Below are 19,141 nucleotides of genomic sequence, written 5' to 3'. Positions count from 1 at the left end.
TTACAAGGGGTCTGTCTCGGCCTTCCCCAAAGCGGCGCCCTCCAAAGGGCTGGGACTACAATTCCCAGACTGCACGGTCTTTTATCATCTTCGGGAAGAGGTGCAGCAACTCCAGAGGGGTGGGGCTTTGACAGTGCCCCCAAAACTGGGTTGTGGGCTCTGCTGCCCGTCGGCACCAGCCCAGAGCACAAGGCTGGAAGTGGCATGAATAGTGGGGAGACGCAGGACACAGGCCCAGGAAGGAGACGCAAGACAGAACACATTTCTTTGGAAAGCCCGAATTCAGATAGAGCTCGGGAAACATACACTCACTCCAGCCTCGTCCAGCTGCCAACTCCCATTTCCCGACCTTATAAACAGCCGGATGCTCCGTGCATGTGTCTGAGAGATCCCTGTCCTCTCCCAGGACTGTGAACATTTTGCACCAGCCGGTGAGCCGAGGGGAAAGAACACACGCACACACACACCCCGGCTGCCACCGCTGAACTGGTTTTGCAAAGCTGCTGTGTATTTCTCTGGTTATGATAAGGTACTTTTAAAAAGTAACCATGAGAAATGTTCTTAAAATGTACGGCTTTCTTTCAGTTCGAACACTTGTGAATTATTATTAACATTAATATCATGGTGGTGAAGGAGGAGGAAGAAGATACATGAAAGAGAAAGATAGAAGACAGATAGAATCATAGAATAGCAGAGTTGGAAGGGGCCTACAAGGCCATCGAGTCCAACCCCTTGCTCAATGCAGGAATCCACCCTGCAGCGTACCTGACGGATGCTTGTCCAGCTTCCTCTTGAAGGCCTCTAGTGTGGGAGAGCCCACAACCTCCCTAGGTAACAGGTTCCATTGTCGTACTGCTCTAACAGTCAGGGCGTTTTTCCTGATGTCCAGCTGGAATCTGGCTTCCTGTCACTTGAGCCCCTTAATCCGTGTCCTGCACTCTGGGAGGATCGAGAAGAGATCCTGGCCCTCCTCTACGTGACAACCTTGCAAATATTTGAAGAGTGCTCTCATGTCTCCCCTCCATCTTCTCTTCTCCAGGCTAAACCTGCCCAGTTCTTTCAGTCTCTCTTCATAGGGCTTTGTTTCCAGACCCCTGATCCTCCTGGTTGCCCTCCTCTGAACACGCTCCAGAAGAAAGAGGACAGAGAAGATATAGAAGACAGAAAAAGAAAGAAAGACAGGTGATGAAAGACAGAGGATAGAAGACAGATAGAAGAGAATGAAGACAGAAAAAGATAGAAGACAGGTAGAAGAGAAAGAAGACAGAAAATGATAGAAGACAGTAAACAAATGAAAAGAGAAAGACAAAAGACCCTTTGAAGATGGTTAAGTGATAGAAGAAAGATAGAGCAAGAAGAAATAACCACAGACATTTGTCTGTATGCCGCCCTGACATCCTAGTGATATGTGGTGGGATACAAATGTTGAAAATAAATAAATATTAATATATTTACAAAGTACGAGAACCACTTCCCAAGGGGTATACAGTCCACAACGTGTTAATGCATTGCTCAGGGTCATAACCAGCTCCCCACCCATCCTGAAATGGCTTTAAAAATAAAAATGAACCTTGGGAGGCCAGACCCCGCACCCAGAACTTTGACAGGGCTGTGACAAATGCCACACCGCCCGGCGTCATGGCTATGCAGTGGTGTGAACAGAACGGTCCTCTGTGCATGCCCAGAGAGACTTGCTCCGGGATTGCCTCAGCCCACCCCAGCTTGGTGCCCTTCAGACGTATTCCACTGGAACTCCCAGCATTCCCAGCTAGGATGATGGGAGTTGCAGTTCAATAAAGCCAGGATGGGAGGAAGGCTGTTTGGGGATGATATTTAGAACAGAGAGCAAATTGCTAGGAGAGTTTATACATTTGGGGGTGGGGGAATGAGAATATTGTGGTTCCTGGAACCTGCAACACACACACACACTCACACACACACCTGCCTGCTAGTCCTCATTACGCGATCTTGGTTCAGCCAAGCTGGATGGGAACGTCGATTCCCGGTAGCAAAGCAGGAAGGGGTCTCAGTGACCTTTATTGTTCTCGCTTGAACAGGGGTCTGGTGTTGCCATCAGATAAGGGACGCGGAGTGCGCACATGCAGACACGCCAGCCCTGGAAACGTCTCGTTCGCAGTGATTGATGCCTCCAGTGCTTGGAAGCAGAAACGTCGTCCTCAGCACCACGGGAAGAACCCATTTCCCCTGTGCTGTCCTTTTAAGGTTCCATGGGTTCACGGCCCTCGTGCGCTCCCCTCACCTTGACGACCAAGATTACCGGGAGGAATGATCTGGAATTCATTCAGGAACCGGAGCCCGGATGGTTTGCTAACTCCGTACAATCCTTCAGCTGATGTGGAGATTCCTCCGTCGTCCCCCGCCCCAGATCAGGATACGTGCGCTCATAAACGATCACCATCTGATTAAATGGAAACACGAAAGCTTAGGCCAGAATAAATTGGCGAACCTTTAAGGTGACACCAGAATCTTGGTTGTTTCTGCCGCTACGAACGTAGGTAGCCATCTGGAGTCGGGCTGCGCACCGCCTCGGGCCGAATCCCTGAATCCGAGGCGAGGCAAGTCGGTTTGGCTTGCCTTGGCTTGAATGTGAGGCAGGACCAGAATAGCCCGAGGCCCTCCAAGGCGAAGCAGATCGCTTCCAAAGTTCCTTGGGGTGCCTTGAGCCGATTCGTGGCTGTAGTGCAGCGCTTCGCCCATGCAGGAAAACTGGCACAGGGCTGATTGAGAGTCCATTGGACTCACCACGCTCCACCCGCCTCCCTCCATGCTCACCCCCCCCCATAACTCAGAGCCACCGTGGGTCCCCAGGAACCCACAAAGTCTAACCTCCAAGGTGAGTCGGGGTGGGCTGTGTACAGCCCTAATCTGGAGATCCCCCCAAAAGCACTCATGCTTTGATCATGCATATATCTGTTGCTGTTATTATTATTATCATTGTGATTTTTTTAATACTCCCAATAACAGACATACTCTAAGGGGGATTACAAACTTTTTAAAAAATACAGTACAAAATAACAAATAGCGCAAGTATAGATAAATGTAAAGATATATAAAGGAAGCGATAAAAAGTAAGGGCACAACCCTATGTATGTTTAAGTAGAAATAAGTTCTACAACTCCAGCTGTGGGGCTAAACGTGCATAGGATTGCGCCCTCTCTAAAACAGGGGTACAGAAACACTGCCCCCTACCAGACCCTCAGTAGGCAAGATGATGTCACTGGTTGTGGCCACGCCCCCTCACATCACGGCCACGCCCCTACCCATTTTGCCTTTCTGTGAGCTGGTGAGACTTGGGGCATTTCTACACGAGGCTAAAATCCCGCACTCTTATCAGGGCTTCCGCTTCTGGATTCCTTGTGGGGTTAAGATCGGCTCCTTTTCACGTAGTTTCATCTGAGGGTTTTCTTTCCGGGCAAGTTCTGTATGTTTTATTATACAGCCACTAGATGACGCATTGCAGAAATGCAGCAGAAATGTATCACTTCCAAGCACGATAAAAGTCTCTTATTGCGTTTTCTGCACTGAGAATAAAGCCGCTATAACGGCCAGAAAGCACAGGAGGGGCTCAGGGCTGGGGAGTTTTTCAGTGGGTTTCCTTCACGGCACAGCCCCACTTGTGGGGGTCCTGGCACTTAGCTGCCTGGTTCATTTTGGAACCAGGACGCTAGGCCCAGTGGGCCCGTGGTCTAATGCTGCACCCATCTTCCACTCTTCGAAAAGAGACGTCTCATGCATTTCCTTTAGCGCCGTTTGTGCACTCCAGCACCCCGCAAATGATTCTCGCTCTTTGGACCATTTCTCGGTGGAAGTCATTCAACCCCGGCGCTGGGGCGAAAAAGAAAAACAAACTTTGCTAATCATCCTGCAATTCGTTAATCATCTCGCCATTGAAAGTGTTTCCTGTTTGCCTGGATCACTTGGTAGTGTTTGTATACAGCTGTTTTGTCGCTGCGGTTTCCACGGGTTTATTTGCCCAGGGGTGGGGGGGTGGAGTTGCATTTCGGCCCCTCCACCCTTTCTCTCTTTAATGACTCATTCCCAGCGGCATCTCAAGCTGGTCTGGTTATATCCTGCTTTTTTCTTCTTCTTCTTTTTGAAAGGGTAATGGAACAAAAACCAGGATGCGTTTAATGGGGCAGAACCTCGCACTCGTCACCAAAGGAAAGAGGGTAAGGGATCAATTAAGACAGTTGTCCTTCGTGGACGCTATAAACTATATTTTACAAGGGGGGCGGTTTCCTGCACAGAAGCTCGGACAAAATAGCTCAGGCACCACGTCTCTAATGTGACACTTAACTCCGCCTTTGGTCCTCCATGAGAGCCGGCGCGATGCGTAGTCATGTGAGCCCAGCGCCCGCGAGGATGTAGCATGAGGACCAGCTTTCGTACGAGCAGGCAGCCTTAGGTTAGCACAAACATGCACATGCACCATGCACAAACATGCACATGCACCATGCAAGGTCTCCCATTTAAGAGGCACCGGCCCACCTTACAAGGTTGTTGTAAAGAGAAGCAAAAACCACTTCCCGTGAAACGCCGTTCTCTGCCGGCAAACGTCAAAGCGACCAACTTGAGAGCAGAGAAAGAGAAAAAGTCAAAAGGCTTTTCAGGGTCCTACAGAAAGAAAGAAAAAAACGCAGGTTCGGCTGTCCCGCTTTAATTCGGTAGACGCCTTTTTCTTTTGAAAAGATAAAAACGGTTCATTGCGGTTTTGCCCATTTATCGAAGCGAATTTTGACTTTGCGAGCCCGCGACGCCGGTTTCTGGACTGCAAGCCCAGCCAGCGTAGGAGACAGTGTGGTGTAGTGGTTCATGTAGAACCGGGAAAGAGCGGGTTCGAGTCCCTCACGCAGCCATGAACCTCACAGGGCGACTTCGGACCAGTTGCGGACTCTCAGTCCTGTCCTACCTCGCAAGGTTGTCGTGAAGAGAAAACAGAGAAGAGGTGGGGGAGAAGGCAGGATTTAAATGAAACGAAGAAATATCCGGGCCCTAAATCTACCCCCGGCCCCAGCCAACGGCCAGCGATTGGAAAGGATTCTCTAAGGGCAGCAGGACGCCTGGGTTCTTTCGCAAATAACATTACAGTGGGCGACGGTGGTCTGTTTGGAGGGGGGAAACCTTCCCCCCACACACACACCCCACCCCTGCCCAGGAAATGTCTGCTTCCAAGTTGCCTGTCTACTTACGGACGTCGCCTGAAAAGGAAAACTCCAGACAAGCCATTTCCCGTATCGGTTTTCCTTCAGGGCCTGGACACAGGAAACGGTTTTGTTGTCTCCACTGTAAAAGGGGGGCTGGGATGTATCAGCACGGGAAGAAAAAGATGGGGGGTGTTTGGGGGGATACCTGTCTTTGCTTCGTACACCCCCCCTCTCCTCGAGGGAAAAAACTAATAAGCCAAAAATAAACTATTAACAAGTTAAAGAACTAGCTATTCATATGCTAAAGAATATTATTATTATTATTATTATTATTATTATTATTATTATTATTATTTATATAGCACCATCAATGTACATGAATCAACTTAATAAGCTAAAGAAATAATGATTAATAGGATAAAGAATAAACAATACGTTAAAAAATAGAGATTAATAAGCTAAAGAATAAACTTCATAAGCTAAAGAACTAACGATTAATAGGCTAAAGAATAAACAGTAAGTTAAAGAATTAACAATTAATGAGCTAATAACGAGCTAATAATACTAAACTAATTATAATACTTGTCCAAAGCAATTTCTCAAGCTTGAAAAAGAGTCCGCTGAGCCATCTGATTTTATTCACTTCAGCTGAAAATTTGGGGGTACAGGGTGTGTGTTGGGGGACCGGGGTGGGGGGAGAGACCATATTTCAACAGGGGAAGCAACTTCTGAATTTCCTCTTTCTTTCGTCGAACCCCCTTCCCAGCCGTTGCCAAATATTCTCAGGGCCCTCGTTCCTCTGCGCAGGGAAGGCTTTCGAAACGGTTCCGCCACAGTACCGCCCCCCGGCAGCCGGATGGCGCCGTGCCCCGGCACGATCTGCCCCTCCTAGGCGCCCGCCTGCTCACTTGCCGATGCAAAAGTCCTTGAAGATGAGCGCCAGGATCTCCTCGGCCCCCACGTGGCCGGTGAGGTGCCCCAGCTGCCGCCGCGCCTGCCTCAGCCCCTCCGCGGCCAGGGCCAGGTCCAGCAGCCGGAAATGGCCAAAGCGGCCCAGGGCCTCCAGGCATCGGGTCAGGCAGAGCCGGTGGCGGGCCTGCGTGGGGCTGGGACAGCCAGCCAGGGGGTCGCCGCACCTGCAGGGAGACATGGCAGAGAGGGTCCAAAGCCGCGCTGGATGAGGCCAGCCGGCCGGGGAATCCCCAAACAGGACATAAGGCCAACAGCACCCTCCCACCCATGTTCCCCAACACACAGACTGACCGCCTCTAATCCTGGTGGCGGCACACAGCCATCAGGGCTAGGAGCCATCGACAGCCTTCTCTCCCCCCTCCTCCTCCAGGAATTTCTCCAACCCCCTTTGAAAGCCATGCAAATGGCTGGCCATCGCTACATCCTGTGGCAGCGAGTTCCAGAGTTTAAGTCTGCGCTGTGTGAAGACGTCCTTCCTTTGATCTGTCCTGACACAGAATAGATCTCCCCAGCCAGCCATGTGTTGCTACTACAAGCCTCCCGGTCGGTCAGGTGTTGGATTACAAGTCCCAACATCCCTCAGACACCCACGTGTTGGACTACAAGTCCTAGCATCCCCCAGGCAGCCATGTATTGGAGCACAAATCCCAGCGTCCAACAGCCAGCCATGTGTGGGTGTTAAAAGCCCCAGCACGCCCAAGCAGGCTATGAGTTGGTACTGCAAGTCCCAGTGTCCACCAGCCAGTCATGTTGATGGGGGGTGATGGGACTTGCAGTCCAACACGCAGTCAGGGAAGGCCGGCTTCTGTCCATCCCCCATGCTCCTTCCCTCCCTCCCTGCCGCTCTCACATTTGGGCCAGCTGCCCCTGCAATGCCTGCACGAAGGCACCGATCCCATCTCTGGTTTTGCAGGAGAGCAAGCAGACCGAGCCCAGCCCCAGATCAGCACCGGCCCCCAGGAGATCCGCTCGGTCCCCTTCCCCAAGGAGGTCGGACTTGTTCAGAACCAGAAGACACGGCCTGCCCCCTGTTGGCCCCTCGGGCGGCAGAATATCCATCAAAATGGGGGCCAGCTGGCCGGGCCGCCGGGCGACGTCTTCCGCATCCAGGACGGCGAGGACCAGGTCAGCGTCACTCACCCTGCGGGGAAATGGGAAGCAAGAGAAAAGTCGGGACTGCCTGACTGAGAACAGCCCGAGGGCCGGATTCCATTCCATAGAAGCTTGGGGGGGCGGGGGAAGAGACGCATTCCAGGTGGGCGTGGCCCCAAACACCAGCCTCTTTTAGCTGGGTGCCCTTCCGGCCAGTAATGAACCTGTCCTCTCCCGGAAACAGGATACTGGGTCAGTTGAGCTGCAGTACCGTCTAGCAGGGCTCATCTTACATTCTCACATCTCATCTCTTCCCAACGCCTGGGCAACGAACGGCAGCGTGCTGAAGGCCGAGATCCTACTTCCGCCACTGTTGCGCGATCCCACCGCTGACACCATCCCCACCCCACCCCACTCCTTTTGGATGCCCCTCCTCCAGTCCCCTTCACCTCTGGCGCGCCCGGCTCACACCCTCCATCTCGACGGCGTCGTCGGTCTCCCGCAGCCCTGCCGTGTCGCTCAGCACCACGGGGAAGCCACCGATATTCAGGGCGGCCTCTACCACATCCCGGGTAGTCCCCGCGATGGGGGAGACTATGGCTGCCGGCTTCTGGCCTGGAGGAGGAAGAGTAGGTCAGAGAGCAGGGAGGGGAAAGGTGTTCGGGCAATTCCCCAAGGACGTTTAGCCAGTGGGGATGGAAAAGCATGCTGAATACCCTCCGTCCTATTTTGATAATTCAATTATCCAGAGGAGGGAGGTTGAACCTCAATACCTTAGATAGGTAACCCTATCATTGCCTTAGACAGGCAATGAAAAAACATCTTAGGGGTACGACCTCTCTCTGCCTCACGCAGAGTGACGGATGAACATCAGTAGGTCTTACGGGACGGATGAAAACATAAACCAGCAATCTGACTCTGTCAGAGGCGTTCATGTGTTTAGAAGCAAAACTCTATAGCTCTAAGTCCTACAATCCTATGCATGTTTAGACGGGAAAAACTACAATCCTATGCTTCGGCTATTGGGCGGTATAAAAATGTAATAAACAAATAAAATAAATAAATAGACGGGAAAAACAATCCTACGCATAGACAAGGAAAACATCCTAAAATCCTGTGCATGTTTAGATGGGGGAAAGGCCTACAATCCTATGCATGTTTAGATGGGAAAAACTCCTACAATCCTATGAATGGTTAGATGGGGAAAATGTCCTACAATCCTATGCATGTTTAGATAGGGGAAGTCCTACAATCCTATGCATGTTTAGGTGGGAAAAACTCCTACAATCCTATGAATGGTTAGATGGGGAAAATGTCCTACAATCCTGTGCATGTTTAGACGGGGGAAAGGCCTACAATCCTATGCATGTTTAGATGGGAAAAACTCCTACAATCCTATGAATGGTTAGATGGGGAAAATGTCCTACAATCCTATGCATATTTAGGTGGGAAAAACTCCTACAATCCTATGCATGGTTAGACGGGGAAAACGTCCTAAAATCCTGTGCATGTTTAGACGGGGAAGCCCTACAATCCTATGCATGTTTAGACGGGGAAAAGTTCTACAACTCCCAGCTATGCTGTCTGGGGAATGCTGGAGTTGTAGGGCTTGTTTTCAGTCTAAACAGGGATAGGATTTCACCTTAAAGCACTTCGTTTACCCAAAAGAGCCGCAGAGCTCAAGAGTGCAGCAAATACGCCGTATGCCACAGGTCTACGGTTCAACTCCTGGGACCTCGTGTTAATGCCCTCAGCCCCGCGGACACTTTCCCCTATCATTTTATTTTATTTATCTGTATCAAGTTCTCTCTCTAAGGGTTGGTCGGTTCCATTTATGAAGGGTTTTCCAGGCGACGTACAAAGTAAACATGAAACATTCACAATGACAGCAAGGTAAGCCAGTTGTAAAAGGAAAGACAACCAAAATACTTTGCAGAGAGGGGAGGTCAGCGCCTCATAAACGGAAGGAATTAATAAAATAATAAAAGTACCGTTCCCCATCCATAATTTCAGTCCTGTGGCACCACCTAATGGACAATTTCAAGAAGGCAAGCAAAAGATGAAGTATAAAAATTCCACAATAATGTGCAAGCTTTCAGATCCTCCAGATCTCTTCATCACCAAGACTGATGCAGAGTTCTGTGGAACTCAAAAGCTTGCCCGTTTTTGCGGAATCTGGGTTCCCAGTAACAGCATTGCTCCAGCTACAGATTTGGGATTAAAATATTCAAACGCTACTCAGCTCCACGGCGAACGTCTGCAGGGCCAACGAGAGCGTCATGTGCTCTCCGGGGACGGAGGCCCAAAGCAAGTCGAGGGCAAAAACATTTGTAAGTTCAGAAACAACCTTGTCCATTCACACAAGGTCAACGAATGTGCCTGGTCTTTTTAAGGAACTGGATCACAAGCAGTTTTTGAACTCTTTAAAGAAATGCCACTCCACAGGGACGCTTTGATCAGGAGCTGATTTTTTTTAAAAAAATGAAAAGTCTTATTTAAATGAGTAAAATCCAAGTTTAAATTGGTCTGCAGAGGAAAGGAAAAGCTATTCTACCAGCGCCGCTGAAAGTTTACTCTTCTTCCTTTGGCAGAGGATTAAAAAAATACTTTGAATAAATAAAGATAGCTGAGGGGACAATTCTATCTCCAACCGTTTCCTTCCCTCTGCCTCCTGACACCCTAATTGGCAGGCCTCCAGATGGAGAGCGTGCAAGGGTTGGCACGCAGAGGGCACGGACTGAATTAAGCCCCCCGCCCCCCCCGACCGATAAATCTGTCAGGACTTTTGGTACAACGAGCTGGTGGGAACAGAACGATACGGTGGCCAAAACATCACAGAAACCGCCCCGAATCCAGGTCACACCATTTATCCAGCGTTTCCCCCGACGACTCGGGCTCCGGATGCGTGGAACAACAACTCCCATCGTCCCCAGGGCAGTCTAACACATCCAGAGGCCGCCAGAGTAGCAGGAGGCTGGCCTGGTCTCACCATACAGCGACTCTGAAGGTCTCGAACAAACTGCTTTTTCCCACCCCTCATTTGCTACTTCATCCTTTCGAGTTGCCGGCATTCGAACCCGGGACCTTCCGCACGCGAAAGTAGCGGCTTCGTCGGGGAGCATTGGCTCCTCGCCAAGCAGGGGACGTTTCACGAGCTCGCACCACCCCCGTTGCCCGGGGACCACGCAGAAGAATATCCATTGTAAGCTCCGTGGGGCAGGGGACTTGGCTTGTTCTTGTGTTCCGTTCTGCCTTTGCTCACGTCGCTTTAGAGTCAGGGGAGCTGGATTGGGGAGTGGATTGGGGGCCCCAAGTCCAACCCCGCCCCTTTATACTATGTCGTGAATACACTACAACCATTTAGTCTGGGTCTGACCCCGGGGAACCCCATAGCCCCCCATTCTCCACCCACGGCACTGTGAAGAGCCCCACCCCCCGACCACCATGGCTGCCCCGGGGGTGGCCCCGCTCACACAAGAGGTTGAGAAGGCTGCTCTTCCCGGCATTGGTGGGCCCGGCAATCACCACATGGACGCCGTCCCGTAGCCTCTCTCCCCGGCGGCCGTCCTGCAAATGCTCGCGCAACTCTGTCTCCAGCGTCTTGACAGCATTTTCCACTACAAAGAGAAATAAATCAACGTCTTTCCCCGCCCCGAACAAGACGCTCGTTTGCCTTGTAAACCCCCCCCCCCCCCCATCTCCATTTCAGCGTTTCCTTCCACACTCATGAGGACTAGAGTCTTGCCGGTTCCGTTTTCTTTCCTTTCTTTTTTTCTTTCATGCGAAAGGCAGCGTAGAATCACCGGGACTCTAACGGCGCCGTTTTCTGCAGCCGGTCTGCGAGAAGAAGCTGTCAAAATTTTAAGGGGAAAGGAGAAAATTGGGGGGACGGATGACTGACCTTGAGCGAGCACCCCCTCCTCAATGTTGTCGTCTTCGCTGAAATCAATGTAAGCTTCGAGGTGGGCCAAGGCCTGCAAGGGAGGAAAGGTCAGCAGCTCCTCTGGGCGGGAGGCAGCGAGAAGGATCTTTAAATATGCACCGAATATGTGATTGCAGGATGACTTATTTATGGCTGGCTGCGATCACGTATGCCATATTTGGCCGTTTTGATAAGAGTCAGAGAAGATGCAAATGCAGAAAAAGGCACCCTATAGCTCTAAGTCCTACCATCCTATGCATGTTTAGATGGGGAAAGTCCTACAATCTTATGCATGTTTAGACGGGGAAAAGTCCTACAATCCTAGGCATGTTTAGACGGAGCGGGGGGGGGGAGCCCTAAAGCTCCCTTGCCTTTGTGAGAACGTCGCTCCAGCCCCGATAGAGCTGCCCCAAGTCCCCGTCCATCTGCCGAAGAGCCTGCCGGCGCTGGCCTTCCGTCTCAGCGTGGATTAAGTCCCCCAGGCCCTCGGCCGCTGTCAGGTCCAGTTTGCCGTTCTGGAAGGCCCGTTTGGTGAACTCTCCAGGCTCAGCGAGGCGCAGTTGCGGGAGGCCACCTGGAACAGAGGACACCTTCGTCACCACCCCACAACAAGAAAGAACTGCACCCCGAAGCGCCCCGAAGCAGGTTGGAAGGAAAGGATATAACTCCCCGCTTTGGAAGTTATATCAACCCACGATCCATGTGTATAAATACTTATTATTGCTGAATAAATACGATACACTGGGCCTTCAGCAGGACTGGAACAGGGAACTGGATTCTCCCACTGTGCCTAATCAATGAATTTCTGCTTTTGCGTCCGAATCCGAAGCGTCTATGGATCTCGAGTTACGCTTTCTTCAGCAAAAACTCTCGTTCCGTTGGACACCACAACATCTCTTTAGTTTAAGTCGACTAATCGCTGGAGGTGTAACCTGACTCTTGCTCCTTTTACCGGTATGTTTTGGAAATGACCAACAGTTGCCTCTTTTGGGGAAGAGGTTATTATATGGATAAACCTTGTATTGGAGCGCTCTTTGATATTTACTGACGCACGGGTCTTCTGAAATTATCCACCTGCTTCTTGGAAATTAACGAGTGGTCACTACAAATGGATTCTCTGCACCCTTTAGATAGCGAAAAGACCGCTACTAAAACACAGAGAAGGTAAATGCTCCTCTCCTATAATGCAGTGGACGGCGGACTTTATAGCGCTTTCAATATTTGAATGGGAGGTAAATAGAATCCGCTCGCGAAAGGATATTCCTTTGGATATTTGGTCTGGTTTTGCAGAAGTTTACGTATAATTCTTGGAAAGCTGTATTTTCATATCTATACCTATATGCAAACACACCCACACATAAATATATATGCTCATATGCATGCATTGACACTGATATACTCAAATCAGTGAAGGCTGGTGGCTCCAGTTTCAGTGGGGTAGTGAATCTGCTCCGGGTTTCAGTTAGAACCAGTCAAAAACTCTTTGTACCTTGTGTAGCTCCTTTAGAGTTCTGATTGAGTCAGACTAAGCTCTGCAGCGGTTTCACAGCCCCATTGTCTACGGAGCCACCAGCCTCCACTGCTTCAACTCTCTGTAGCGTTTTTCTTTTCCTCTGTTTTGCTGAAGTTTTATAATACAAATTAATTATAAAATAAATATAGGAAAAGAAGCTAATCACCCAAAGCACTCAAGACGCCGCTCACTACTGCCGGCCCGCCGTGAACGTGGAATTCGGCACTGTCCTCACCTGTGAAGCTGCCCGGCCCTGGAAAAACGAAATTCCAAACGGCTGGATTTAATTTTCTTTGGGCGAAGAAGTGGGGCGCATTCAGGCTCTTCATACGAAGAGCTCATGGATCTGACCAACACGGATCCTACAAAGCAGGGTGAAGATCTAGACCAGTGGTTCCCAAAGTGGGCGGTACTGCCCCCTTGGGGGCGGTGGGATTGTATAGGGGGGTGTTAAGAGGCAAGGGGATGGCAGGCGGGCGCTCGAGGTGGTCTTTTCTGAGAAGCGCCTCTCCAGAAGGTCTTAAAACCCAGAGACATTTTTATGGGAGAAGGTAGTTTGGTCCCAAGCCATATAGGGGAAGAATCCACACATATATTAATTAAAACCCAGGGACATTTTTATGGGAAAAGGTAGTTTGGTCCCAAGTCATATAGGGGAAGAATCCACACATATATTAATACCGTTTAAGAAGAGTCCTTTTAATGGTGAATTGAAATGTTTCAAAAGCACCAAAACACTAATGAAGAGACATACCCTGCTTGGTGTGCCCTGCCACGCCGGCTGCAAAACAGAGGCGTTCACTCTCTTTTCCCTCCCTCGGCAAGCCTGTGGTGGGTGCTTCGGATTTTGAATAAATATTCAACTAATTGTTACTGTTTTGAATTTTATTGTTATTATCTTCCTTAGTGGGTCATTGAAAACTGCTATTCTGAATAATGATTTTTATAGTGTAGGGTAGGGGGCACTGGGCTTGAGTTTGTGGAACCAAGGGGGTGGTGACCTGAAAAAGTTTGGGAACCACTGATTTAGACAATCGATCCAGGCGCTTGAATTTCCTAACCTGGGAACCAGACAACGAGGCCGCGGTCCAGGGTTTCAGCAGAACTCGGGTCGCGGATCCTTCGCAAGGTGGCGGCTCTCGGAGGAGGAGGCTCCTTCGCCCCCGTCAGGCAGAGCAAAGCCGAGCGGCTTGCTGGGCCGCTGGTTCGAATCACGGCCACGCCGCATTTCCCGTGGGCGGAAGACAGAGCGAAGATGGTGTCCCGTTTTCCAGCCTGATGGTACCACCTGCAAGAGACACCCAGGGAAGGCGTCAGACACTGGCAGTTTGCCGTGCCTGGCTTGGTAGCGCTCTGACTTTGGAATCAGAAAGCTGCAAGTTCAAATCCTGGCAGCAACTCTAGGCAGGGCTGGAAAAAACCCAAAAGCTGCCGCCATGTTCCAAAATATTGGATTAATTGGATGAACTTCCAATGCTATGTCCCTGTTGGATGTGGGGGCGCCAGAGATTTTCCTGTTCTCCAAGGCGCTGTACGTGCGGCCAAGCCTGAGGCACTAAAAGCAGGCAGAAACTCACAGGTAAGGCATCCACACAGGCAGAAATGCAGCAGGTGGAGCAAACTGCAGCCGAATAAAAATTACACTATTTTATTTTTTATATTATTATAAGAAAATATTTACAAGATGCTTCCCCCCCCCCCAGGAAGATCAAAGCTGTTTACAGCAAGGAGGGCTATGTTTTAATAAACCCAACAATGTAAATAACACAGATTGACAACAAGGCAGGAACTGCAATTGACGCAGAAAACAATGTTGTCAGTTTCTTCCTGAAATGAGGAATGGAGGTGGAACCTGGTTCCTAAATTCCAATTCTTGACATCTTTCCATTTCTGTCTTTATTTATTACTATATTTATAAACCGGCTTAGGCGGGATACAAATAAATACAACAACAACAACAATAATAATTATTATTAATAATAATAATAATCCTAAACACCATATGACCCTCCTCCTCCTCTCTGTGTCATCTTTACAACAACCCTGCGAGGTAGGTTGGGCTGAATGTCAGGGACTGGCCCAAAATCACCCAGTGAGTATCATGGCCAAATAGAATTCAAACCCGGGTCTCCCCAGTCCAATGCTCTAACCACTGTACCATACAGTCTCTCCCTTTTCAGAGAGAGTCTAAGGTGGATATCCTCACCCCAACTCCTTAAGCTTATGCCTGCTGTTCAATTCTTAAACAAGAATGGTGTGTGTGTGTGTGTGTGTGTATGTGTGTGTGTTTTCATGGCATGGGAGGGAGGTTGCACCAGTTGGATTTCTGCCTGTTGCACAGCTGCCGTACCTCTAAAGAGGCCTCAGACTTTGTCAGCACATGGGCACAATTTCTATTCCAGACACACATTCAACACACCGGAAACCTGGCACACGGGGTGGGCGGGATGTGGCATCCTTAGGTGCAAAGAAGAAGAGAAAAGGGAGGTTCGTTTAAAGAAATCTTCGTCTATTAACTGTATGGGTCTTGGCCAATTAACAAATGAGTCTACTGGATTTGCAGATGGTGTCCTCTGAAGCGGCACGGGCCACCCACACATTTTTCTAATTTTTACGTTGATCAAACTGAATTAAGGGCACAACTCTGTGCATGTTTAGACAGAGAAAAGGCCTGCAAATGGCTGGATGTGGATGATGGAAATTGCAGTCCCTTGCAACTGTGGGCTCAAGTTAAAGGAAGCTAGATTCCGGCAGGACATCAGGAAAAACTTCCTGACAGTTAGAGCAGTACAACAATGGAACCCGTGACCTAGGGAGGTGGTGGGCTCTCCCACACTAGAGGCCTTCAAGAGGCAGCTGGACAACCCTCTGTCAGGGATGCTTTAGGGTGGATTCCTGCTTTGAGCAGGGGGTTGGACTCAATGGCCTTGTAGGCCTCTTTCAACTCTGCTATTCTATGATTCTATGATTACATCTCCAGTGACGCACAGGTGGCTTCCTATCCATTTTATCCACCCAACAACCCTGCAAGGGAGGCGCGCAGCCCCCAAATCTGTGCAAATAGGAGGTGCCAAGTTGGTTCGCTCCCCAAACCTGCACAAGAGAGAGAAAGGGGTTTTTTAACATGGCAAAAAAAAAAAGAAAGAAAAAAGGTTCACCTGTTGGATTTCTGCCTGCCACGTACCAGTTGGATTTCTGCCTGTTGCAAGACACAGAACCAGGGTGGGGAGGGGGGGAAAAGCTCTAGCACGGATCTGCACCCTGGGAAAGCCACTCCGCAAGGTTAAAGCCTCCCCCCTCCATGCACCCACCTGCAAAACAGCTTGGAAGGGGGTGGGCTCCGTGCAATCCACAGCCATCCCTGCCAGGCAGGCCACATGGCCCCAAGCAAGCCACAAGCCTCGGCCCACTTCCCTCAGCACCCCCAAGCCCCCTCCCCGGGCTCCATCCTGCCCTCCCGCCCCAGCGTCTCGTCTGAACGCAACCCCTTCCGTCCTTTGCAAGCGAACACGCTTCCTCTGCCCGCACGACGTGACGCACGCTTCGGCTTCAACTGTGGGCAACGTGCCCCTCTGCCACCTGATTGGGGCAGAAGGGGAATGGGCGGGGCTTAGGGGGCGGGGCTTAGGGGGCGGGGCCTGCAGTGTGTTTCTCTCTGCTGCTGCAGCGTTTAAATGGGGAATTTAAACCTTATTTCTTTATTTTATTTAGGCATTTTTATCCCAACCATTCAGCCAAAAAAGGTTCTCATGGCGGCTTACAAAAATATTTCTTGACAGTCCCTGCCCACAGGCTTACAATTTTTCAATTGGGAGCGGTATATAAATATTCTAAATAAATTAATAATAATAATAATACAATCTAAAAGACATGACACAAAAGGAAAGGGGATTGGGAGGGAGGAGGAGTTATTTATTTGTTTGGGTTGGGTGTTTCTTTGGGGGTTTTTTTTGGTATTTATTTAACTTTTCTTTCCCCATCCGCAGCGCCTAAATAAAAATTAAGATCTTCTTGCCAATGTCAAACGTCCCTTTATCCAATATCTTTTTTTTTTTTTTTTTTTTGCAAAGTTGAGAGGCTGATTTTGGCTCAAGTGGGCTAAATAATAATACTAATAATATTAATTAATGATGGTGGTTTTGTTCAAGTTTTCTTGCACAACGCCTCACAAATGCCAGCATTCCTTTAGCCTTTTTTTTTTTTTGCAAAGGTGAGGGGCTCCTTTTGGCTGAAGTGTGATAGATAATAATACTAATAAATAGTAATTATTCTTAATAATGTGTTCATTGAACTTTTCTTCCCCCTCTGCAATGCCTAATTAAAAGGCAAGTTCTCCTTGCAAATGTCAAACGCAGTGCTAAGGAGTGCTTAATACTACTACTACTAATAGTAGTAGTGGTAGTAGTAGTAATAGAAGTAAAAATAATGAGGGGCTTACAGAAGGAGAAAGGAAAAAAAGATTGAACATCTGGTTGTGTTGTTGCAACGGCACCTTTCACTAGTGTTAGTGAAACAATTTTGCCGAGCACCTGAGCATACACAGAGTGCCTTAATCCTCCTCCCCCAACTAGTTTCCATTTTAGGGTGCCTAAAATATAATTCGTTCAGGGGCTGAGCATGCTGCATCACCCAGCGGTGACGTCAGAGGGGTGCTTCTTTTTTGGGGGGGGGGAGGTCTCTGCCTGCAAGCAGGTTGCAATTAAAAGGAGGCGCAGAAGGCTTAAGCCGGTAGACTGCAGTTGTAGTTGTTGGGTTGTTGTTGTTTTTAATCCCTATGGTCTGGCCTCTTGCCCAGGCTAGGGTCCTCCTCCCATCATCCCCCGCTCCAATTCGCCTGTTTTATTGCAAAAATAAATAAATACATACATACCACCTCCCCCCAAAATTAAAAACCTGCCCTCCCGCACAGCAATGGTGTCTGTGAAACGTAAAATTTATCTGGGATAAAATGGCAAGGGGTTTCTCTCTCTCTCTCTTTAAAGCAGGAGTGATGCTGTGGGACTCCAACTCCCATCAGCCCCGGCCAGCATGACCAGGACTTGCGGTTAATATTGTCAGCTTTGCTGCCGCGCTTTCAAAGTGCTTCGCGGACCGTCCTCTCGGAAATCCTCACAACGGCCCTGTAAGGTAGGCCAGGCGTGCAGAGGGTAAGCCGGAAACCCGATAGGGCAGTTGGCGTGCAAGACCACGGTGTGTGCTTGGCTGCTGCGTTGCCTTTGGAGAATCTAAGGGCGCTACCCTTGAAGGCGGACTAAAAATCTTTTCAAATAAAATAAGTAAGTGTGCAATCCTATGCATGTTTAAACAGAAAAAAACCCACCTACAATTCCCAGCACGCCTCAGCCAGCCATGCTGGGAGTTGTAGGACTTTTTCCTGTCTAAATATTTGTACCCAACAGCCCTTTTCTTTCTTCTAAGGACAGGCACTCTGCACATGGTCAATGGAATCCCCGTTTCAAAAAAAAAAAGCAGATTCTTCTCCCTCTTCATGGGGAAGAGTCCAGATCAGGGGAGATAACCCATGACGCCCAGGTGCTTTGGACTACAACTCCCATAATCCCTGAGCGTTGGCCTAGCTGGCCGAGGCTGATGGGACTGAAGCCTTAAACATCCAAGCTTCCTACCTGAGGTCAAGACGGGCTGGAATTGAACCCGTCCGTTTACAGGGAGTCCCATAAAATACAAGCGATATCTACACCCGGGTAAGGCCCATGGGTCCAGATGTTCCTCATCCTTGATTTAAGACTTCTGATGTGTTTTTTAAATGCTCTTTGCTGCTTTTCTTCTTTGCAGTGGCCTTTCCCTGCCCCCTGCCCCCGAGAAGGACAGCAGCTTGCAAATCCCTGCACCCTAAAAATGCCACTTTTCCTTCCGAACCTCCTGGCGTATCGCAAAGGTCTCCCCCCCCCCCAAAAAAAAATTGCCAGCGAAGGAACTGTGCATCCCAGGTCAAGTTACCTCGCTGGTATTTTTACACCCGTCTTGGGTCGTCTCTAGAAATAACAGTTTGACCTTCGGTGGGGAAGAAGAGGAATGAGGTCGATGACAGAGAAGAAAACGAGGCCGGGGAGAGAAGGGAAAGACGTCAGGGGTGGCAGTGTTCATTTCGCGATTACCTGGTTTGCCAGGAGTGGAGGGTGGAGAAGTGGAGGCACGAAATCAAACCGGGGAAGTTCGCGCTGGCAGATGGCGCTGGGGAGGCGCACGCCAACCAGAGTATTAAGAGCTCCTTGCCTTTAACTTGCTCCCCCCTCGTTCCCCCCCCTTTTCGCCTGCTCCTTTGTCCCTCCTTCTGCCTGTCTGCTGGCTAGCTTGGAGGCTCTTTTGGCTGCTAGATGCTTTAGGAGGTCTACCTGGGACGGGTGCTCACCTGGGCTGGGAAGGGAACCCCCTGGCCATTGCAGGCACGTGCCCCCGGCCAGCTCTGATGGTGCCCCGGGCGCGTCGGCAGCAGTGCCGACCTGCGCTCTGCCTGAG

The 19,141-nt window shown here is 49.8% G+C and overlaps 1 protein-coding gene across 1 annotated transcript; it reads right to left on the bottom strand.

Annotated features, from left to right (window-relative positions):
* Positions 1 to 5,754: 5,754 nt before the first annotated feature.
* Positions 5,755 to 16,096, bottom strand: GTPBP3 (GTP binding protein 3, mitochondrial). The gene is made up of 9 exons (XM_063146881.1): positions 15,976 to 16,096; positions 13,726 to 13,952; positions 12,831 to 12,917; positions 11,523 to 11,725; positions 11,131 to 11,203; positions 10,703 to 10,846; positions 7,679 to 7,844; positions 6,988 to 7,278; positions 5,755 to 6,301 (listed from the first exon to the last, which is right to left on the bottom strand). Exons 1-9 carry the CDS (start codon positions 16,041 to 16,043, stop codon positions 6,070 to 6,072), a joined length of 1,491 nt encoding a protein of 496 aa, XP_063002951.1. The 5' UTR covers positions 16,044 to 16,096; the 3' UTR covers positions 5,755 to 6,069.
* Between the last annotated feature and the right edge of the window lie 3,045 nt (positions 16,097 to 19,141).

This window comes from Elgaria multicarinata, chromosome 23, assembly GCF_023053635.1.
Source record: "Elgaria multicarinata webbii isolate HBS135686 ecotype San Diego chromosome 23, rElgMul1.1.pri, whole genome shotgun sequence".
NCBI lineage: Eukaryota > Metazoa > Chordata > Lepidosauria > Squamata > Anguidae > Elgaria > Elgaria multicarinata.
This window is presented reverse-complemented; position numbering and strand designations above follow the sequence as displayed.